Here is a 25,134-nt window from a genome sequence, read left to right as displayed (position 1 = left end):
CAGCACACAGCTGGGTGCTTTTGTTGCGTGGCATTTCTCTTTCCGCTCATTCCCCGTCCGCCTCAATGCTGCCGGCTACTTCACAAATGCAAAACTAAGCCTGTGCCCACCTTGACTGATAATAAAAATAACCCTCAGCTGCAGCCCCAGAGGAGGCCCAAAGAATACTTAACAATATGCTGAAAATCTGAAGATTCACCGCACCACTGTAGACCTGGTTGTATAGGTGAATTTACCGATTCATTCCACAGGAAGATTTTCCAGGACAGGATGATTAATTGAAAAGATCTGCAGATTTCCAGAACATGAAAGAACTTGTGGGCCCTCTCTTGTTTCTACCTCTTTAAAAAAAAACGGAGGTAAGAGAGGATACAGCAGACTGCACCCTGTACTATAGTGGCCCTCTTCTTGATACACTGCCTCCGGCTCTCCTTTGCCACACGGCTCCAATCAAAAACTCTTCATATGAATTCAGGTGATCTTTTGAAATTCGATTACGATTAAGGACTTCATTATCAAGGACAACGTGGGGGAGAATTTGCATGCCCTTGCACGAGGTAGTTTCATCCGACCTGGGAGAAAGAGAGAACCTGCACACACACACAATATACACACACATCTCTGATAAAGTGCCGGGATGAACTGGATAGCGGTTTGGTCAGAGGAACATTGCTCATGCTAATTAGAGGGCTAGAGGGCTATCCATCTACTTGGAGCAGGGGAGAAAAATCTCAGCGCCAGGGGAGAACCAAGCAATGGCACTTTGTGTAGAGATTAAATAAGGTTTGCTGTGCTTTATATGTAAAATACCTACCTCGCCTGCATGCATTCTGTGAAAAGAAACTGAAGGAAAAGTTTTCTTTCAAAAAAACCCCCAACAAAATTACTTTGTTTTAAAGGATCTACTCAAAGACAGGCAATTTCGGGTCGACGTGCTGGAACAGCTTGTTTGCGCAAAAACAAGGTGAGCAAACAGTTTCTGAAGATAAAAGCAGGGGTGACTTCTATCAGCTCCCAGCGTAAGATATTATTGATTGCCGCCATGTCAAAAAATTGATAACTACGATACACAAGACCGGCCACCCACGGCTGGTACCGCATCGCTCGAAGTGACATGAAAGAAAAGCCGGGCCTGATTAAAATTCTGTGAAGACGCACTTGCACACGCTGCAATGAAGATTCAAGATATTGCGTGCCTTTGTCTGCAAAAGACAGCTCGAGGACAAATGATACCAGCGCTACCATAAAGGTCACGCAGAAAGGCTACACTGAAAGTTGAGCAATGGTACACAATTTATCTTTATCCCTCTGAGGATGGGAGAAAAATCAACAACTTCCTCGTCTCTTCTTTCAGGTAAACGTCTCATGTTTCTGTCACTTGAGCATTTTTTTGTTTGTTTTATAAAGAAATCTTTAGTATTGTGCGAAATATGTCAGCCTCAACAAGCAGCAAACAATTCATTGTCACATTATGGACAATAAATACAATTTGTAGTAATTTTAATGTCACTGGACCCTTTAATTCATCTTGAAGGCTCGCACCTTATTATCGGGAGACGAAAAAAGCTTCCTTTCATAACAAGCTGCACCAGTGAAGTCAAAGTTATTTCTTTTTGGATTTAAAAGGCATAAGAACGAGATTTCTTTTAAAAACAAGCAACTCTGACTGACACGGTGTGATTATAGTGGCGAGAAAACACAACCTGGGAATATAACTCAGAGTACAGTCAGCCCTCATGTATAATAACAGCAGGGGGAGATATTAAAAACTGTGTCAGCTAAAGACGGTCTTACCACAGCAACCTTGGCCCCGAAACCCATCACGTCCCTCCAGGCGTAGCAGAGGACGTGCGGCAGGTAGAGGACAAAGTAGATGAGGCCACCGCACGCCGCTGCTAAGTTGGCCTTAGAGAAGAAGACGCTAATGAAGAAGCACTGAGAGATGGTGGCCACGCAGAACACCAGGAAGAAGACAAAGATCACTGAGGGGTCGCTGTATTGGAGGATTTTGCCGTACTGTGTGAAAAGAATTGAGTGGGAGTGGGGGGAAAATAACAGAGGAAAGTAAACATGTAATTTGATATCCAATAACAAACAGGTGGAGAATCCAGGAGGTTATCATTGCAGAATCAAGCAAGCAGGAGGATTCAGAGTGAAAGCTGTTTGACGATCCTCTGGCATATTTTCTCAGCTGACTGTATATTGTATAACATAATCTAAAAAATCCCTAAACATGTCACTCTTTCACTCTGCCACTTTGAAGGAGGACCCTTGTCTAGTTTTAGAGAGCTCCTCGCAAATGAACCAGACTCCCTCAGTGAGCAGTGATGCTGATTTCTTCGTCAAAATTTAATTCAAAGAGCCACTTGAACTCTTGGGATAATGGTGCTATTGTAACGAATGCAATTACGATTCACATCTTTACAGAGGACGCCGTTTGAGGGAGTTGTACGATTGTTCATTGTAGAGCTTCTACATTTAGACGGCCTAAATGAACTTGTGTTAGCATGATAGTAAAATTATCTTCTTTTAGTGCTTAGGTTTCACTCCTGATTAACAATTTATCATGAACCTTCAGGAGTTCTTGATAAGCAAAAATAAATAAATAAAAACTCTCTAAAAGTAGTTGTGGGTCCTCCTCAGTGAATCATTGTTTAATCATTGTGGAATCACCTTGAGTATAAGGGTAAGGAGGAGAGAGCTGACAGCCAGCAGCAGCACACTGGAAACTGCCCAGCTCAGCCAATAGATGTCGCTTCTCAAGCCCATGATCCTCATTGTCTCCTTAAGCCTGGCTTCTTTCTCTGCAACGATACCCTTAATGATCATGGCGACAGAGTAGATCCAGGCTAAAGTCATGTATAAGGGGAGGGAGCTTCCCAGCGAACGGAGGAACCTGAAAGGTGGAGAGAAGCCAGCCCAGCCCAGATACTTAAATCTGGTGTTAAATCTGCACAGTAACTGGTGATAATATCGCACTTTTTTTCCATTTTCTTAAATCTGCATACTTTGTGACTTCTACGTAATAGCATTAATTCTTTGAATAATCAATTTTCCATTCACATCATACACTATATATACACAAATCAGGCAACTATTTTTATGTTTTGCTCATTGTGTGCAAGAAAAATGTCCTTAAAGTGTAAAAAAAATAATTTCTAAATAAGAAAAAGTCAATCTAGTCACTGCGCAAGTCAAATTCTAAGAAGTGGCTGATATAGAAAGGTCAGCGCTGGAAAGTGATAAGTTGTGAGATGTGTGGAAGGGCGGGGTCACGCGAGGGTCGCTGACAAAAATGTCATGCAGGCGTTCACCCATTTATTCTTTGAAGCTTGGATTGAATGTACTGCTCCTCATACTGCGTGTAATAACGGTCCCTTGAAGATTTCCATTACAAGCTCTTGTCATTTCCCTTTTCCAGTGAAGAGGTCACACGTGGCCTTTTGCCAGACATGACTCAACTAGATGAAGAAGGGAAACTAGATGGCTTTTTTGGCTTGTTGGGTGGATTTTTTTTTCTTTCTGAGTTTAATTAGCATCGCTTATCCAGCTGGGCGGCAGTGGAAACAACGACACTGACAATACTACAAACTGTATGCTACAAATTATCTAGGTCTATGAGAAAATCCTATAGAGCTCATTTATGACCTTACTGAAAACTCTCGATGTTTTTTAAATAAGTTTAAAGTCTTATATATAGTCTTATAAATGATGGTGATATTTAGGGTAAAACAAAGGACAGAGCAGGGTACGCTTTGCGATTGGATGTTTTGGCAACACAGGACTGCTTGCGTGTCAAAAAAAACAAGGTGGTGATGGTCAAAATCTTTAAAAAGAGGCTTCAGAAATACAGTCAATAAACCAGTGGGTGACTGTGGGGCGGCTACGTTCCTTATAATATGCAGTCTGTGGACAATCTCAACTTTTAAGTCTATACATCTAACTTTTTAGTCAACACTGGGTAATTAAAAATTGAACAATGAATGTAAAACCAACATTCAAACACTAAATCGGTGTTGGTGCTAGAATTTAAGAATACAGGGTTTTATTCTTCTTTTTGCTAAATGCAGCTGCTTGCAGTTATAAACGATTGCATGAAGCAAACTGCAGGGGAATAAAACCAAAACAATGACCTGAAAGGGGCTAAAACAACAGCTAAAGGCAGTCCTTTTCACACCAAGTACTTATTTTTGTAGATGAAATACATTTGTTACATTTTTTACTCCAGAAGCTGAAAAAAAACATGTTAAAGTGAAAAATTGAACATTGCGAGATGTAAGTAAAAATGCTGCAATTACAATTTTCATTGAGTATGTAATAAAATCCTAAAATCCTTTTTTGTAGCAGTAATGTATACGTTTGGATGTTTTTCATGTTAATTGCTAGTTTATCATATAAAAGCTCTGTATGTTTTTAACACAGGTTTTGTATTTAGATTGCTAATCAACAAGGGAACTACATAACAGAGAATGAAATAAAAGTACTTTTAAAACATTTAAGAGTCGTGTTTCACCACTCGCACTTTAACAAGTAGTTTTACTTTTTATTTATTTTGTTGTGTGTGCCCGAGTTATTAATCAGATATCAGTGGCCTTTCCGACTGTGAATCTCATCAAATAAACAACTTGATTCAGCTGATTTCAGATAAGAACCAAGTGTGTAAATACATCCATCTGGATGCCAAACGGTAAACGCATTACTTCCTCCGTAATGAAAGAGGAAACAAGTGTAAAATGACAGAGGACTCAGGTGCAGATGACAAAACCGGTTGTTGTCACACCTAATCCAGATACAGCCTTATGATAATTACCATTTGATTTGCTATTATTATTAATGTGCTGAAAATGGCTGTGAAATTATCATTTAGAATGGGCCCGTGATCTGAATACACATCCCGCGTGCAGTTGCTCCTCCAAGGCACTCGACTAACTCAATTTATTGTTATTAATGTTTACAAATTGTTGATGGCTTGCAAACACATTAGGCTGATGGGAAATTACATTTCATCCAGCTGTTCAAATATCACTTTTTATTTACCAGCCACATTTTCCAATTAAACTGCAAAAATTGATTAGGCCAATCTTAAATAACCATCCTTTTTTATTTCATTAACTACGCCTACAAAACAAGGGGCTGTTGAAGAACACGCTCTAGCTAAAGGAGACCAACAACGGCGCTGCTGCCATTGTGCGCCATCAAAGGCGTGAACGGCCTCCTTTTTTATGATAACGCTGATTTCTTGTTATTTCTTAATTGATTTTTTCAAGCTGTGGATGGCTCACGCTGATAAGCAACCAGATCAATAGATGTGGAGTCAAACAACTATTTTCATTTCTCATATTTAGATACTTGCTAACAAAGAAAGACATAATCGTGCATGCCTATTGCTTCTTTACCCTCTTTGGGAATAATAGCATCTTCTTTTGTTTATGACGTGATGTTACACCTACCTGATGATTAAACTTACAATTCATTATACACCAGGAGCTCTGCAGTGCAGAGGGTGCACTACTCGATTGTACTGTTGTTTTCATTTTATTGACCCAGTGTACATTACAAATGTATTAGATGGCTGGCAGAATATCAGATACAGCAAATGTAAATACTGTTAAATAATTAAACTATATAAAGCGGCGCTATCTCTGCTGTTCTTTCAAATTCTATCCGAGGAATGCAGTTTTGTTTAGGCCAGCTTTTAGTATTACTTGTTCTAATTTGTCTTAGCTGTCCAGATACAGGGCTGCAAAGAATACTGAGGTCAACACTGGTGCATCAAGTATATGTCAGGTACTACCCTCACCCTCCCCTTACAGTTAAAATTAAATGTCATGTAAAATTAGCGTGCAACATCCAAGTGGCAAAAAAAGAGTAAATATCCATTTTCTTGGCTACTGAATGATAAAAATGCACTTCTCAGATTAAAAGCAGGTCGTGATTACATCTTGAATTTTAAATACATCTTGCAGGATTGTGTTGCGTGCTGATTTCATTAGCAGGAGAGGCCTAATCATCCAAGAATCATCCGTCGTGATTTGATTCTGTGCACGGCAATTCATTCTGATTAACAACGGCGGGCTTAGCAAAACACAAAGCATAAACAATGTCGTGACCCGAACAACTTGTGACCAAGGACAGTAAATTTACTGGATGTGTATTTTTTCTTGGTCTGACGTAGCAGCACTGTGAATTTATAGTGTTTTAATGTATCATACATCCTTACATCGTATGCTTTGTGTTTGGCTGCTTTTCACCGAGCGACTCCTTTCTACTGACCTTAACCATGACACTTATGAGCGCACAGGGAACGACTAGCAGAACAATGTTCTCTGTGAGCACTGAAAACCAAAGAGCGCCGTTTTGCACACCAACAGCGCGCAGTACTTCCTTGAGCCGGAGTTCCTTCTCCAGCACCAAACCCTTGATGGTCATGCACACGGTGTACATGAAGGCCAGTATCAGGAACATGGGGAGAATGCTTCCAATACTCCGAATGAAGCTGGGTACAGGAGAGAACGAGCAAAGAACATCAGAACTACTACGCTACAAGAGGACATTCTTCACAATTACTCATTCTCCATGCACGAAATGATGTCCAGATGCTTTTTTACATCATATACATTTTGTTTTATTTATTCTCCACCTACATTTTTTCAAATTTTAACTTCTGTTACAGCCTGGCTCAATACCTTTGAGGTGTTTTCATTTTTACGCCGAGCTAACCTTTTATAAACTTGGTGCATCAGCTCAATTGGGCATTTAGTGCTTCACCTCATGCCAGAGATGATGTATGATTTGATGCTGTTACAACACAATAAGGGGATATTAAACCGGCTCTATAATGCCACCAAAATGCCATGTCAATATCTTCCCCATTGCCAATATAACAAAGTGCTTCCTTTGCTTTATTAGACAGTGAAGGAGAGATATCAAATACATTCTGACAAAGTATAAACTCTACACACCGCTTGTGTTTGCATTCCATAAATATTGAGGGTGTAATGCAAGCAAAGCAGCGCTGAGCACAGATGAACGGATGAAGCACAAAGTGAACGTGCTGTGTTTGAGAGCACAGAGCTGCTTTAGAATAAATATCTCCTGCGAGTCCTGACAAGTTATTTTTAAGACTTGCCAAGTTCGAACACTTACCTCAAACAAGTACTTCACTTAATTGCTAGTTAGCTCTGCATAAGTGCTGTTGTTCAATTTTCAAACAGCTGCTAATTGTTTTCTTAAACCTGTGTTTATTTCCCTTTTTTTCTATGACGACATTTCACAAACTTGTGTAAAAGTTCTGGACACTTAATAAAAATAAGCGTTTAAACCGTGAAGGAAGCTCTGCTACACGAGAGCCTGAACGACAGAGAGAGAGAGACACGCTTGCTTTTTGTGGATGCTCGCTTGCCCTCGCGGGATGGATCACTTTTCAAACGAGGTCTGGAACGCTGCAGGAAAGGATTGGTTGACACAGAGTTTCAAGAGGCTCAGACACCAGAGCAACTAAATCTAAAATCCTATATAAGATTACATAAATAAAATCTCTTCTTTGAACCCCAAAAATTCCACTTGAGGAGATCACAGAATCAATATACTGAGCAAATTGATACATTAGCACCTTTTCTAGGGAGGTAAGCAGCCTCAAGTAGCGAGTGCTTCAAGGTGAATACTAATTCAGGCATTATCTGCTCCCGATTCTACCCTAACATCTCTGTAACAGCTGACAGTCTGCATGAGTTAACTCCTTCTGTGACTTCTCACACCGGAGGCAGAGAAATCAGTCATGCACACTGTGTCTGACTCTGACAACCTTGCCACCAGATGCTTTTGAATTATACATTTGCGGATCGATCAAACTTGCTTAAGTAATAGAACTCCAGGCAGGTCTGTGTTACGGGGCTCCCATTACATTGGCAGGCTGACCTAAATTTAGGAAAGCTAGAAGACTGATTCCTCAGTAAATCGAGAGATAGCAGAGCACAGCCTCCCGGGAGAATAGAGAACTATAGTAAAAAAAATAAAATAAAAAAATAAAAATAGGTTTTTGTCTCAGTTTCAAAAAAGATATATTGTTAAATTCATTCAACTGAGAAATTCATAGAAGAAAACGGGTTTATATTTATACATATGGATTACTTTTAAGCTACCACAATTTTAAAAAATACCTATCTATGTTCTGACACAAAGAGGATGTAAATGCATGCTGTTTTTCATTTTTAACAGCAAGATCAGACACAGAAAAGCAGAATTGCATTACCAATTTATGTATTAGACTTACAAAACATACAATTTTAAAATCCGTCTTCTTTTAGAGAAAGACTAAAGTATTAAAGATGATAACAACTGATGGTGATGTGCTGGTTTCATAATACTAAATATAAAAGAAAAAAGAAAAGAAGAAACTAAGACTTGTAACAAATAAAAATCAATATATCAAATAAATAAAATTTAAGGTGGATCATGTTCACAGAGTTCAGACTAAGTAAAAATGTATTTCTAAGATCATCATTTATTTAGCATTACTCCTCCTGAGTATGCCATTTAATACTATCCTAATCATAATCAAAGTCATAATAATATAATAATATAATTTTTAAATGGCATACTAAGGAGGCGTAATGCTAAATAAATGATGAATTAAGCGCTTCCTAATACCTTAATAATGCTTAATAGTGTGACATTATTTTAAAGTGCTACTGATTCTTTTTTATATTTTACAGTTTTAGATTTGACTTATCCATATTATATTAGTCTGCGGCTTTGCTTCCTTATAACGTGCACTAACTAATGTGTGCTCTGAACCATCGTCCCAGTCTCAGCCTGCATGCCAGAGCAGATGTTCTTTATGTGTCGGTCTGTGTTTAGTTGTAATCACACACGAAACACCAACACAATGGTTCAGTGGAGGGATGGAAGCAGCCAGGTGATGACTTTCCAAGAGGTCAGCACTCATGTAATCTCACCAAAGAATCTTTTTGCTCATGTTCTCAGACAGATTTCACTGTTGGCACACTCAAAGTGGGTCATCGTATGTCCTTGTCTTAAAAGTGCTTTCCAACTAGCTACTACTGCCATAGAGGTCTGATGGAGTGCTGCTGAGATGGTCATAATTCTGGCAGGTCTCCCATCTCTGCAGAGGACTTGTGAAGCACTATTAGAGAGACCACTGGCCTCTTGACCAAGGCCCTTCTTGCTTGCTTACTCACTTTGGCCAAATAGCTAACCCAAGGTGGAGTCTGGATGGTTTCAAACGTCTTTCAGTTCACAATTACTGAAGCCACTGTGCTCCTGGGAACACTACAAGACATAGAAATGGGTTTATATTCTTCCCCTGACCTATCCTTTGCAACAATTTCATCAGACATTTCTACAGAGAGCTCCTGGAAGTTTGTGGCAGTGGGATGATTGAGTGTGAACCACAGGATGTTATATCCAAAGCTGTGTGCCTTTTTAAAAATTTAAAATATACATTTTAGCTTCTGATTTTAATAATTTTGCAAATTTACTAAACACACTGAAGAGGAGTTTGCACACTTTCAAATGCCTGTATATTTGTATATTTGTGGGAATACATGATTTGCAGCATTCCCACTCAGGAATGAAATAAAATGCTTTTGGGGGTGGTTCAAACTAATTGCTTCTTCTACTCCCGGTGATTTTTCTAAAACACTGTCAACAAACGTTTGAAAGCTGCAATTTGATTTCCCTAAGTGCTGATTTGTTTGGATGAATGCTTTTAATACAAGAAAATAAAGAACAGAAAGGAGTGGTGTTTTACACAGTGCATAGAGTAAAAATACGTCTTTTTTTAATTAAAGAGCAGTCTTGAGCTACCCCACGTTTTTTATATTTTTCTAGGAAAATAGGAATGGGTGCAGGGATTTATTGAAACAAATACAGTATATGAGGCAAAGGAGTTTGTACAATAATAATAAGCCTAAAAGTCAATATTTGGTGACATGGCCTAAATTCTGTTAGTAGCATCTAATTTCTTTAAGTTCTTTAAGGACATTTAAAACGCTTCTTTAGATCTTGGCTTTGATCCTATTCTGCTTCAATAAAGTTGAGGTCCGGGCTCTGGGGAGGCCAATCCATGACTGATGGTGTCCCACTGTGTTTTCTTTTAGTGTCTGTTGGGAATCATCTGATGCTTTTTAGAATTTATTGGTCACCATACGTCAGACCTTTCCTTCTTTCATAATAACATCAATTTTGACAAGATTTTTAACATGGCTGGTTGGAATGGATCCCCAAGCTGTGGGAGAGCCTCCACCATACGCCCTCACACTCTCACTGTTATTGTACCTCCTCTGTACATACTGATGATAGTTTACACCAAAAATTTCACATTTAGATTCATCCGTCTATAACAGCGCTCCCCAACCATTTTGCGCCACGGACCGATTTATGTCTGACAATATTTTCACGGACCGGCCTTTAATGTGTCGCGGATAAATACAACAAAATAACACCAGTACCGGTATCAAAAAGGAGAAGATTTAGTCATAACACAAGGGAAAAGACCCAGGGAAACGATAAAAACAATAACAAAATAACGACAAAAAACAATAAAAACCCTGAAAACCATAAATTTCACACCCGAGCCTCAACTCTCGCGGCCCAGTACCAAACGACTCACAGACCGGTACCGGTCCGTGGCCCGGTGGGTGGGGGCCGCTGCTCTATAAGACTTGCTGTATAATTTTGGCAGTTTCCATTACTTAAGAATTGCTTTTTCACAGCACTTTTTCCACTCAGACCATTTCTAATGAGGCTTCAGTGAACAGTAGATTGATCAGCTGAAGCAGCATCCTTCTCTGGGCTTGAGTGTGATGCTGGGCCAACCGTATATCTAAACCATTAAGAAAAACTGTCATCTGGAACTGGAGTATAGTTTTAACCAGTATGTCAATTTCTGCACACTGCACAGAGTTTTTGCAACAAAAAATTCCCCAGTATCCTGCTGTCAGATGTATTTTTTTGTATTTTGTATTAGACACCAAATCAATACATGCACCTTCTGTTCCCCATCCCCTGTAAACAGGGAAAATTATTTTTGGGAAGCTGGAATTACACTATCCAGCATTAAAAGCTTCTTTTCAGCCGCGGTGACAAAAGGCTCTTTCAGTGTACAGGGAGTCATGCTGGGAATATTTTCTGATATCATTAATACAGCTTGTCGCTGCACAGCACAGAAACACTATAAACATGAAACAAAACATCAATTGCAGATTTTTGCTTGTTACAAGCGTCAGATGTTCTAATTATGCTCGGCTTTTTCAGGCCCTCTCAGTAGTAACGGTGCACACGTCGGGTTAATTAGCCACTGAAGATGGACAAAAGCGTATTCCCCAACACATCCTTGCATATTTGGCACGTTCAGTGCCGGCCACTATTATCTAACATCAAACCCATGTGAATGTGAAAGACCTATTGATGGGGAGCACAGCCTTAGGATCCAAACAAGGCATGCCTCTGATTCAAGAGCCTGCAATGGCTCAGAGGCCGCTGATAAAGGGTCTGTTTATGTGCTATCAGAGCCCGCAGGGGTCAGGCTTTATCCTGCACTGTCATTGCAGTCCTGTACACAGTGTGAATATGAAGACAGTGGGAGCTAATGCAGTTTAGTTATCTCAATTTCAAAATGCCAACAGGGTCAGCTGTGGCTGAAGGAGTCCAGATTGCTCGTAGCTCGTTGAGCGCGCGCCGCTGCCAAAAGCTAGGAGGAAATGAGGGACACGAAAAGGAAATTATTTGCGAGGCAGGTCTGATGATGAGGGTTGGGGGTCAGCGCAGATAATACTGGCTTCTTAGCTGAAGTTTATCAGCGGAGTAGAAATATTGTTTACGTGAGATTAAAAGCAGACCTACAAAGATAATAAAAAAATGACGATACGGTCTGACAGAAACTAATGATGTCATTGGCAACGGCTTCCTGGGCTGTTGTCATAACATTTCCTGTTGTATTAATATCATATACTCAAACTAAATCACCACCAATGTGAAGAAAAAAAAAACCTAAATACTAAAACATATTATACTTTAAAACTGTATTTTTTATGCCATGCATTTATACAACACATCATATGCCTTCTAGGTGGAGAGCACTACTTTCTGAACAGGACATGATTCATCCAAAGACTATTTTAACATTTTAAAATCAGAAATAAGAACTAATAGCCATCTAAATGCGCAGTGTCCTTTCCTTCTTTCTGCCTGGTAACACACAGTTCACGATGAAAACAATTACCAGCAAAGTTCCTCCCCATCATGCCTCTCCGTGTCTAAGCGCATCTGCCTTTGTGTGATTTCACTCTCTATTATTTATAACAGAAAAAGCAGTTTTCGAGTGTTAATAATTCATAGAAATGCCCAAATGTCTCTGCAGAGGAAAGAGTAAATGGTGGAGTGAATGAGGGGGTACTGCTGTGGTTTACGGCTCCTTTTTATCATCTGTAATTATTAATCCTTTGTTTTTAAGGAAGATGTCCGCTGAAGCAAAGAGGCCAATGTGTACCAATAAGCTGCACCATGACTGTCTAATTTAAGATCACAGCAAAAAGCTGACCAGAGGGAAATTGTGGCTCTGATTTCGTGGATTAACAGCAATCTTAAAAAATAAAATCTGCTAGCTGTTGTTACTATAGTGATAAAAACAAGTAGAGTCATTTTCCATCTGCAGGTTTTGTATTCTTGGTGGTTCTCGGAGTCGTTTTCAGTGAAAAGTCGGGTTCTGTATCATAAAAGAATGCTGTATATCAAAGATGGAAGCCATTAACTGCATCCGAACATGCTCATTGTGTCCTTTAGTCCCACCCACTTTATGTTTGTGCCAATGGGAGCTCTGAAACACATTACACGGCTTGATAATTATAAAGTTTGAACAGCTTTAGGGTATAAGCTGCTCCAAAGGGCAAAAAAGTACTGTTGGAGTCTAAGGGGAGGGGCCAATAGTGCAAGGACTGATTGTAGGTGCTGACGCTAATGTTTTATTTACAGTGTTATAAATTTCTGCAGTTCTGCTGGATCCTCACTGTTATTGTTCATGATGCGAGTTCATGACGTGAAATCCAGTGTGTAGCTGTCCTCTTGTTTGAGGGTGGTGTTGAGCGACTAATCAACAATGGTCACTGCACCGGTTTAGGAGGGTTAGTGCTAACAAAGCTGTATTCTGGGGGTTGAACAGTGTATGGGATGTCTTTTGGTTCCTTCTTTTGCCTGGGCTTGCCATAGTTCCAGTGATAACAAACATACTCTATGCTAATCGTGTTAGGGCTGTATGGAGGTCCATGGGAAATTCTGTCCACTGAAAGAAGATTATTTCACAGTATTTTGGATTATTATTACAAAAGCAAACACTTTGTTTAGCAAGATAACCTCATTAAATAATGCTACTTTTAAGATGTTTAAAGTGGAAAAGCAACTGAAGTAAAGTCAGGCTCAAGTTTGGCTATAAATGAAACGCACTGTCATCGTGGGATTTTAACGTACATAAAGTGTAACTAAGCTCCTGTGGCCAAAATGACCCCCTATTAACAAAAGCCTTGTACAGGCACATACTAGTTTTTAAATTCTGCAACATAATGTATTTTTTTCATGCTATGCGTTGCAGAACAATTATGACAACATGTAGAGCTCCAGACAAAGACGCACCATTCCAGGGCTTGGTTTTAGCATGCGGATCTGGCCAGGACCCTTACTGGATACAGGGTGGGAATCGAACTTGTGATTCAAAGGTGTGGAGTCTTACCACTACACTACACAGATGCATTTCTAAAGCTCACGTTAACCATGAACCTTAATGCTTACTAATATGATGCTTTAGTATGGATAACTTTAAATGACAATACACCTTTTAAATGAACGTTTCCACTGGGTTTAGTAGTTTACACTAAATCACCTATCAGCAAAATGTCTCTGTTTTGTTTTGTTTCTCATTTCTCCGAGACAAATACATCACGCAGGGCAATATTCTTCAAAACTGTTCAACAGCAGGCTTGTAGAGTTTTGCAGCCCACATATGATGTCATCATTTTCATGTTCCCTGTAACCCCCAGAAGGTTGATTTACTGAAAATCTTGTGCTACCCAAACCACATAATACTTTAAAATTAGATTCCTAATTTCTGGAAATGCATTTGCCCATGGGTCGAGAATAACTTTGCGTGTACTGAAAGTGTGGGTATTGTGTTGTTGGTCTTAAATCTCACTGGTAATTATCTTTTCTCTTGGTGGCATTGCTGGGTTTTTCCTTTATTAATGGGGATTATAATGTTTTGCGAATAGGAGATTTTTTTTTCCTGGACTCGGAGGAAATTATGGGCGTAGAAGATTGAGTGTGATACCACGTCGTTTGTGTCCCCGGGTGGATGATCAAACACGATAGAAGCCAGCGATATCAATAAATACATCAAGAACACAGAGGGAAGGCTGCTATCAATCCTTGCATGCAATGGAGCTGTGTTGCACGTGCGCTGCTCTACGCTCACTTTGTTGAAAAGGAAGTACAAAAAAGGAAGGCATTCAAAGTGGTTGCTTAAATAATTCAGCATCCACCAACTATTCAGGAATTTCCTGTGGTTTGACTAAAATCAATAGTTTGGCCTCTCTCTTTTCCACTCGCTAAGTTTCACTCGTTTCCTCCCTCTTGCAGAAAATCAATTCATGACTACATTTACTCTTAGATTTCAGAGTTTCACTATTTACTTTTAACAATGACACAATTAAGGGTGCTCCCCGTCTTAGAGCCTACGTCTGTGATCTGTGACAGCAGAAGGGAAACACATAAAATAAATAAATGGCAAGTTACACAAATAGAACTAAACAGCTTTCCAAGGGGGAATCTGATAGGTCTAGGCTTAGAGACTGAGGAGAACTGTGTGGTGGCACAGAGTGGAAAGTCATTGTGTTGCTGTATTTCTCTTCCCTCTTCCTCTATTTACAAGGCTGACAGAAAAGAAAAAACAATGCTTTTGTACTCACGCGTCATCCACATAGCAAGGATACGGCATTTGCTGGGCAAAAACTCCCAGTGGTTGGGTTTTTGAGGTGTGCGCCCGTATAATGCCATGGTCAATCATATCCTGCAGGTAGGCGAAGCCTCCCCATATATAGCGCAGGTCGTTATAGGGGTTGTCTCTGGCTCCGGGAGACCATGACCTTATTAAAAGAAGACAGACCATGATGTGTCTTAGCAAAGGGCAAGTAAACTACAACCAGAATGGTCAGAAATACTACCCGAGATTATAAGTTATTTTAGAGGTTATATAGAGCAACAGGAACTTTATTTATAAAGACCTGATTGCTTGACAGGACAAGGATCCACTGTTTTTTATATATCTAGACTTACACCTGACAAATATTTTCAGCTTTCTGCTCATGAGTCTAAGGAGAAGATATACCAGCCACTTTTACATAAGCTTTGTAATTTCAGAGAAAACAAGGTATAATTAATAACACTAATTACGGTCTGGTTCCATTTACATGGTTCGGAGCCCCGGTATTGTGTATGCTCATTGTAATGTACTAAAACACTAAATAGAACTGGATGATAATTAATTTGGTCATTTACATCTGTGCTACGATGGGTCATAACGTCTGCTGGAGACTGCCTATCACAGCCTTATAGCTTTAAATGAAAGCTTGATTAGCATTCAGATTTGAAATGGGGAGAAAATAAAGGCAGGTTCTTTAAAAGGGATCATTAATGGTGACACTTGGTGAAGCTTAAAGTCAGTTTTCTGTGTCATTAAAAGTGGCTCTTGTTGCACTAAATTACTATGGTAGCCTGTGCTAAACATATAACCTGGGTAGGAGTGAGCAGGTTATGTTCAGAGTTTTGGTTAAAAATCTGTTTCTTCTTTCATTGACAGCTTAGTTTTTGTTTTATATGTGCTAATTCTCAAGCTGTACCTTACATTATAAATGAAACCCAGCTGTGAAGTTACAGCAGTGCAAACTGTGCACTGATGTATAGATGCAGTATGGAGAGTATCAAGCTGCTAAAGATAGTCTGTTTTAATCTACTGGAATTGCAGCTACTAAAGCTCAGAAAACTCACCGAGTAGCAACTCAGGCAATAAAATTTGTTTTTCCTTGATCTGCTGACCAAACTATTTCTATATGTCCTTTATTAGGCTATAGGACAGTAACATCTAATGATTAAATGTATGAAGTTTAAAGTTTCAGAGCTCAACTCTGCAGCCATCGCATTAGAAATAAACAGCAGCAAGAAGAGCAGCACTCAGCATTAACTACAATTAAACTGTTTATTTTATTGCTCTGTGCGCTACATCCTGAGATTAATGACTTTCTGGAGCATTAATATCTCATCTTATTTGCAACAGTGTTGCATTTTACTGTTCCATTTTTCATGTTGTTTATAGATTTTTATCCCCATTTTATCATCATCATCTGATGACGTCTGCGATTGAAGTAGGTGACACTCATAGGGATCATTTTGCACAGAAAAAAAAGTTTTACATGTAAAACGCCACTTATTGTGTGAGCTTGGCTTGATAACTGCTCTCATGACAACTGTTATCTCCTACTGGGATTTAAAGTTCTGTTGAGCCAGCCAGTGCAAAGAAAGCCTGGCTTTGTTGAACTTCTGGCTTTATAGCGTAATATTTACCCATATATATATATATATATATATATATATATATATATATATATATATATATATATACTAGGGGTGCAACGATATTCGTATCGATATTGAACCGTTCGATACAGTGCTTTCGGTTCGGTACGCATATGTATCGAACAATACAACATTTGTAATTTATTTTATCAACTTTCCTTCTGACGATGCTGTCTGTGTTGAGCGCTCAGTGAATCTGGGTTCGACTACTCCGCCTAGGCTGCACTGTCCAGCGCAGATCCACTGAGCGCTCAACACAGACAGCATAGTCAGAAGGAAGAGCGCAGGGCACCTCCCCCACCCTCATTCAGATCTGGCGTTTGGAATTATTTTGGTTTTCATGTGACGTATGACCCTGAAGGTAAGCGAGTCATGGACTAAAGTAAAACAGTATGTTGGATGTGCCATGCAATGCTCAATTACATTGGTGGGAACTAGTGTGTTAGCGCAGTTAGCTCGTTAACGTGTTGGCCGTCTAGCCCCATGCACGGAGCGATCGGCGGTAGCTCGTTAACGGAGATTTGCCATGTTGTGGCGTTAAGGTCATTTCAACGAGATTAACCTGAAAGCACTAGTGGGAACACAACGAATATGACTGCACATTTACGCCGACATCATCCTAGTGCAAAGACAAAAACAACAAGCATGCTACTAACTTTAGCCGAGTCATTTAGACAGCTGTTAGCACAGGATTCTCCTTATGCTGCTGAGAATATAGCCCAGAAGAAGCGGATAGTATAGCTTTTATTTTGGAAAGAGACATTTCTCTGTAATAAACTCTCTTTTCCAAAGATGAGTGATTCCTCAATCAGATACAGGGCTTGCAATATCGCTAGCCTGACGTCCTGGGGCTAGCGATTTTTTCAGTCGGGCTACCAAAATCTATCTCTTCCCTGCCCGTCGGGCATAAAAATATATGTCAATGCTTTTGCATTCTTTCAGAAATGTAGCTGGGTAATTATGTCATTGGCATCGGTGAGCCACTGTCAATATGTGACATATTGAAGTCGCGTTTGAATTTGCGCTTGTTTTTTTGCTTTCACTTTGCAATGTGCGAACTGTGTATAGAGAGCGACAGCACTGATCTGTGAGTGATGATAATTTGTGCACCAATTCCTCTGACATCGTCTTATTAATCGTTAGCTTACTATGCAAACATGACAAGTGAAATCTCCCGCAGCTTAAACATGTGAGAGGTTGATCGCGCAGAGAATCGCTGAGCTTATGTGAGTGCGTGTGTAAAAGCAGCAGGATTTATTTCAGTTCTGCTGAGCCAAATAAGACAGGTCAGGGTGAAGAAGTGACAGCCAAAGAAAAGCTTACCACAAAACGAAGAAGTTATGACAAATGAGACTATAAGGCAAAAAGAAAGTGCAGCTTTATGGTTTCATGGACAAAAGAATTTCTGTGGCTGCAATATGACGAGCTAAATAACCAGGGCTGCACATAAGTGGTCCGCAGGTGCGCATTCGCTGTCAAAATAAAAAAACACGCACAAGGGTTAGGGTTAAATTTAAAAACTGTATTTTTGAGTTAAAATATATATTTATAATTTAATAAATGACAAATTAAAAAGGCATGAACATTTTTTTTGTATCGAAAAAATATCGAACCGTGACACCAAAGTATCGAACCGAACCGAACCGTGAATTTTGTGTATCGTTGCACCCCTAATATATACATATATATATATTAGGGGTGCAACAATACTCGTATCGATATTGAACCGTTCGATACAGTGCTTTCGGTTCGGTACGCATATGTATCGAACAATACAAAAATTTTTATTTATTTTATCAACTTTTCTTCTGACGATGCTGCCTGTGTTGAGCGCTCAGTGAATCTGCGTTCGACTACTCCGCCTAGGCTGCACTGTCGAGCGCAGATCCACTGAGTGCAGCGCAAGCTAGCAAGACAGAAGCTAAGCTTGTTGCAACATGGCTACTGCCTCAACACTAACCGAAACCTCCCCCACCCTCATTCAGATCTGGCGTTTGGAACTATCTTGGTTTTCATGTGAAGCGTGACCCTGATGGTAAGTGCGTCATGGACAAAAGTAAAAGTGTGTCGGATGTGCCACACAATGCTCAATTGGTGGGAACTAGTGCGTTAGCACAGTTAGCTTGTTAACGCATTGACGCCGTCCAGCCCCACTCACGGGGCGAGCCGTGGTAACTTGTTAACGGAGATTTGCGCGTTATGTCGTTAATGTCATTTTAACGAGATTAACGCTGACAGCACTAGTGGGAACACAACGAATATGACTGCACGTTTACTCCAACATCATCCTAGTGCAAAGACAAGTGGAAGCAGACAAAAACAACAAGCACGCATGCTACAAACTTTACCCGAGTCATTTAGACAGACGTTAGCACACGATTCTCCTTACGGGGACCTGATATGTTTAATATGCTGCTGAGAATATAGCCCAGAAGAAGCGTATAGTACAGCTTTTATTTTGGAAAGAGCCATTTCTCTGTAATAAACTCTCTTTTCCAAAGATGAGTGATTTCTCAATCAGATAGATTTATTTTTTTTATTATTTTGTTGTTTCAGCAACATTAAATTTAAAAACTGTACTTTTGAGTTAAAATATATATTTATAATTTTAATAAATGACAAATTAAAAAAGCATGAACATTTTTTTGTATCGAAATAATATCGAACCGTGACACCAAAGTATCGAACCGAACCATGAATTTTGTGTATCGTTGCACCCCTAATATACATATACACATATGGCATCAAGTTCTTTAGTCTAGTATTGTCAAAGAACCAAACAGAGACATCAATCAAATGTGGGACAGAAGAAATGGCACAAAAAATATAAAATTAGGTTAAAGTCATTTGGTATTCAGCAAAAAGAACGGGTTTTTATAACAGTGTTACATACCTTCTCCTTACTGTCCTGGTACTTTCTACTTCATCAACATCCATGCGGATTTTGTACTTGACATAAGGAGGTGGGAGGCTGGAGTTCAGCTGGAGGTTTTCAAAGACAATCCCGGCCCAGAACGTACCGTTTGTCAAAAGATCCAGCGCTCTATTCACCAGTTGGCCTTCAGTGGAGGCCGCCTCAAACTTGTCCAGATCCAAACACTGTCAGCAAACACAGACCCACACAAATGTCTTACTTTTCTAACATCCTATTATATTTACAGTAAACCATTCTGTTTTTGCAGTCTTTCAGCAGCCACAAAAGGCAGGCAGGAGCTCACTGGGAGAAAGGCAGATGGATATTTAGAAAAGAAAGTATGATTCAGCTAGTGACTAAACAACACAGAGTGCAGTTCCAAATTATCTGGAGATGCCAGGGGGTGGGAAATGTTTTGAGTTTCAGTAGAGACAAGCAAATGAGATCCACCCTTGCTAGCGTTCCCTTGCTCGGTAGCCTTGTCCCCCTGTTTCACGAGACGATAATGAGCTAGCCATCCTGGGAGGCAGTCACACCTGACAGCTGTCCACACATCTCAATGCTGCAATAGTTTTATCATCTCTCCCCTCAGGAATCTGTATTGTATATCCCACTATGGTAGGAAAGAAATATCACAAACAACACCATTTGTTCAGCACATACTGGAGGATATTAGAGCAGTGAAGAGCTCCACGGGCCCAAAGTTTGGACAAGTGCTAAATGAAATATAGGGACAAGCTGTACAAGCTGTAGCTAATCCTAGTAACAGCGGCCTCATGCTACCCAACACATCATTTGAGCAAACAATTTATTTTTTTAACAGCGTCTTTATTCAAACCTATTTGTAGGCACAATGTTTTTCATACAGATGTACTCGGTGAACCTGATTCTTCTGCATTTACAAACGTCCTTTGGAGCCTTTCCAATCTATGTTTAATCAGCTATTTGTGCTGCTACAAATCAACTTTATCTGCCCATGTTAATGAGGCTTCAAAAGTTATAACAGCTCATACAGTCGTGTCATCCTCAAGTGCCCTTAATGTTTAAATAAGATTAGTGCGGCACAACATTCCCAGTAAGCACCAGAGGAGTTTCATCTAAAGCCAGCGATTAAGTTCTGTCCCCAGAGTTACGAAGACATGGCAGCGCATTTTCATAATGACCTTTTATGCTATTTATAGGTTTGTTTCTCCCGTCTTAATGTTTTATAAATCTCGGCACTGTTGGATTAAACAGGTTTATGAAAGAAATGACATGCAATTTGAGGCTCTAATTTGCCTCTATTTAAAAAAAAATTAAGAAAGATGCAGCCTGAGTCTTTAGTGTTAATGCTGGTGGTGGCAACACAGAGAGAGGAGCCATGCCAATTTGAAAATGAGCACAAATTGTTGGGTTTTAATCTTTAGAAAGTAATTGGCTCACACCAAGAAATCATTTCAAGGATACAAATGACTCATTTGGCGAACACACATTTTTCCTCTAATGTCCTGTGTCTGCACATTGGAAACTTGTTAGCCTCCTCCTGCCCATGTATGCTAAAGCTATCGATTTGCACTAATAAAGGATTGTAGTTGGTTTTGTTGACCAGTGACTGAAAAGTAAGAAAATCAGGTTTAAATAATGTTAGCCATTAGTATTTTCTGTTCAGTTCCCTTGTTGTGTACATAAAGCATCCACCATGTATGGAACTAAATGCACGACTACATTGTCTTAATGACCTTTTAGCGTCTTTGCAATGCCAATCCTAAAAAATATGTCATTTCCCTAAACATGTACGCATCCAGACAAGCGATCGCTGCAGTAAAGGCTGTCTGATAAGTGCTCCTTATCCATTCTGAGCAATGCAATTTCCATTAGGGCAGAAAATAGATTGCATTACAGTGGAATTTTATTGTCCGTGTACGGCAAATCCTGAGGGACCTAAGCTGTCATTTTACCTGTGCTCGGATTGATATTGTGCGTGTGTGTGTATATGGGAGGGCAGGAGTGGGGCGAGGTTGGGCTTTGTGCATATATTTGATCGTGCAATTTGGAGAAAGAACAATTTTGCTTTGAACTGTGGCACAATCAATATACAGGATGAATGTTAACTCTGGATGGTTCACTAGCCCATAGCAATATTGCTATATGATTACCAGGGAAGGGATGCTGTGGTAGACCTTGCTGTGCATTTGACAGTTCTTTAAGTCAAGGTTCTTCAAGTTTAATGAACACTAGAGGCCTGTTTTCTAATGACTCAAAAGTTGAGTTTGAGAGCAAGATTTGAAGAAAACAAAAAAACTGATGTCTTGATTTTGGCTTGAACAATAGCAGCGCAAGGATACACAAGAAAAGAGCTGTTTTCTTCAACCCACCCACCCCCACCCACCCACCCAAAAAGAAAGCTCTCACTGATTTTACTAAAAAGCAATTTTGCTTGACTACTTCAAAGGTTATAAAGCAACTCCAGCCAAAGAAATCACACGGGTAATATCAGATAAACAAAAATAACTAAAGGAAAGGCAAAGAAAGAATAGAGGTGGAAGGGCGAGAATTATGTTTAAAAAAACTTAAATGTCAAAGAACAGCCCACTCTTAGAAAATCTTTCACTTCACTGGAGAGGTCGCGAAACCCTGTGGAAGCCGGATTTATGAGGTGTTTTGCATTTACAACAAAGCACAAGCAGATAAATTACATACACGCAAGAAAGTGGAGAGAAGCTTCAGCATTTCCGAGGTGGAGTTGTAGACGTTCCGCCAGTCGCTGGGTGGCATGCCGGGTGGACGATCTTCTGGAGGCCCGTTGTACAGGAAGTTGGCCAGCAGCTCAGGTGTCCACCCTGTGCCATTGAGAGGCGCCTTGAGGGTTCCAGCAAACACAGGATTCACCAGCAGAGCCTGATTTTGAAAGCAAGAAGACGGGTTTATTTATATAGGATTTAGGGTTTCTCATCCGCGTTATTGAGGGAATAACTAACATTTAAATGAGTTGGTTACAATGGCCACCTGTTAGAGGCTTCAAATTAATGTGGTATGAATGCAAATGAATATTTATGAGAATCAAAAGCCTTAAAAAAAAAGAGAAATAAAGAAAAAAAGAAGGGATGATAAAAAGGATGGGGGAGGGGCAGCTTTACTCTTTGCTGGAGCTGACATTCATTTTTCTGCAGAATTAATTAACAGCATTAAGATAGATGGCAGTGTTGTACTTGCGGCTCTAAGATGCACATCAGCTATTCTCCTCTATGGCCATGAAGCTCATTTACAGCACAGGGTGTGTACGTGCACAAAAAAATGCATTTGCATGGTACAGATGTATTAGGACCCACAGAGAGAACAAATGCAAATCAAATCTCCTCCCTGGAAATGCACAAACAAGGCCGCGTGTACGCACCATGAAAGAGATAAAGGCGCAGGTCCTCCCCTTCAATTCCCTTTCACTAACATGGTAAGGAACATGTGTGTGACTTACATTCATCTCGGGTCATAGATCAAGACGCAATTTCCATAATCACGCACCCAATTCATAAAGATAATACGCTGAGAAGCGGAGGAAAACTGAACCTTGCTGCAGCAGTAATGGCCCACTTACATACAGCACGTTACATGAATATGTATTTTGTTTTGTTTAGAGAAATAACCATTTCTAAGCTTCTTATGCAATAACCCTTTGAGAATAAGGCTATTTGACTCCCATCTATTGGTTTACATGTGTTTACCCTCAAGTTACAGCACCACAGTCATTCCCCTCCCTCTCTCACACAGCGTTCCTTCGCTTTCCAGTTGCTCTGATATTAACACCCAAGTATTAAACTGACACCGTTCCTGTAATGACAGTTTTACATCAAAGTAAAATTAAAACACTGATAAGAAGAACGGGGAAAATTCACTTCAAACCCACAATGAAATCACCCATTTAATATAGCTTTTTTAAAATGTGACCCACGTGCTGCGGCTAAATGTGGTGACCATTTCAAAGTGGACGATGCGGAGCCTGACTTTTGGTCAGCAAAGGGCGCTGCGCGTCAATTGAACAAAGTGGCCTCTACAGTGTGATATTCAGAGTTAAAGATTCAGATATATTCTGCCCACTGTGCTCAGTGGCATTTCAGTGTCAACACTTTTGATCATATTCTGCTTAACCTAAGGACAAAGTGTCAAATTAAGTAATCTCTGCGCTGCGTGTGACCTTTTAAAATAATCAGTACATCTATCATCGTGGTGGCTACGTTAAGGACACGATCCATCAAAATTGTCTTTTGAGGAAATAAAAAAAATCGGAGCCGTTCTGAAAGTGCAGTAAGAGAGAGTTATGCTGGCAAATTGACCGTAACTTTTTATCCGGTTCAGTAGTTCATCTCTTCATCCGCCTACTGCTGCATGCGCTTAAACGCGTAGTCCGGTGCTTAATGTTCAGTGGCATTTTAAACCACAGAGATGCGCCCTTTAACCTTGTTGGTCATGTGATGAAGTGAAGAATTGAACTGTAAAGATAAGGTGAAATATCGGGTCCATGGAGAGAACTTAATCCAGATTCTGTATGTTTGTTTGTCTGTCTGTTTGTTTGTTAGCAGGCTAGCGTCCACAGTTTTCAATATATCATGTTAAATTTTATTTTATTTTATAACAATTTAACATAAACCAGTGACACACTCCGGGGCCTGATCAACCCTGGCAGGGCCTCCTTGGATGAGGGTGTCTAGTGATAATGGCCGAAACACCCGATGAATCCAAGGTCCACTACTGACGATGTGTCCCAAATTTTAATATGATAATCTAGATCAGAATCCAATTCCCAAACCTAACCAAGGAAAAAAATGGCAGATTAGCTCAAGTAAAAGACTGAAAGTTAAAGCACACAACGATGTGTGCCGCTGGTAAAGTTTCTGGGCTGCCTTTCCTCATAACAGCCATCCCAACAGCCATGGTTAGGTTTTGGGCGACTGTGGTTCAGGGGGGTTGGGAAGTTCATCTTGTAACTGGAAGGTTGCCGTTTCGATCCCCAGCTCTGTCTGTCTTGGTCGTTGTGTCCTTGGGCAAGACAATTCACCTACCACCTACTGGTGTTGGCCAGAGGGGCCGATGGCGCGATATGGCAGCCTCGCTTCTGTCAGCTGTGGCTACAACTGCAGTTTGCCTCCACCAGTGTGTGAATGTGAGAGTGAATGAATAGTGGTATTGCAAAGCGCTTTGAGGGTCTCGAAAAGCGCTACATAAATGCAATCCATTATTATTATCCCTCAAGATTTTCTCCATTTAAAGCAATGCCTTGTCAGGGATTATAACATCTAGTCCTTTTACTGAATATTTTATTGTTTTTTCTTAATTTTTGCTGCTCTCAACTTTGCACTGTCCACTTTCTGCCGTGACCAAGAAAATTTCCCACCTGTGGGACTAATAAAGGTTTATCTTATCTTATCTTACATGAGTACCCAGGTTAGCTAAGACCTTCATCTGAAGGTCAAAGTTGCCCTTTGTGGCCGTTGTGTTCTCTGCATGCTCTTGTAATACATTTGTAAGCGGATAATTGAGTACGGGAAGAGTAACATCCATAATGTGACAGTAAGTGGCCCTCGCTCAGAGGAATGGGCTTTAAGATTTTC

The 25,134-nt window shown here is 40.0% G+C and overlaps 1 protein-coding gene across 1 annotated transcript in view; it reads right to left on the bottom strand.

The window, feature by feature from the left end:
- The window catches only part of LOC308402380 (phospholipid-transporting ATPase ABCA1), a 202,689-nt gene that overhangs the window by 129,461 nt on the left and 48,094 nt on the right, over positions 1–25,134 (bottom strand). The window contains exons 12-16 of the mRNA XM_080891181.1: positions 22,232–22,429; positions 19,532–19,737; positions 14,976–15,152; positions 6,274–6,496; positions 1,795–2,016 (exon numbers count right to left, since the gene is read on the bottom strand). Of these exons, the coding sequence (XP_080747307.1) occupies positions 1,795–2,016; positions 6,274–6,496; positions 14,976–15,152; positions 19,532–19,737; positions 22,232–22,429 (1,026 nt within the window). The remainder of the gene's footprint in view (positions 1–1,794; positions 2,017–6,273; positions 6,497–14,975; positions 15,153–19,531; positions 19,738–22,231; positions 22,430–25,134) is intronic.

The sequence above is a fragment of the Rhamphochromis sp. 'chilingali' genome (genome assembly GCF_963969265.1).
Source record: "Rhamphochromis sp. 'chilingali' genome assembly, chromosome: 1".
In the NCBI taxonomy this organism is placed as follows: domain Eukaryota; kingdom Metazoa; phylum Chordata; class Actinopteri; order Cichliformes; family Cichlidae; genus Rhamphochromis; species Rhamphochromis sp. 'chilingali'.
This window is presented reverse-complemented; position numbering and strand designations above follow the sequence as displayed.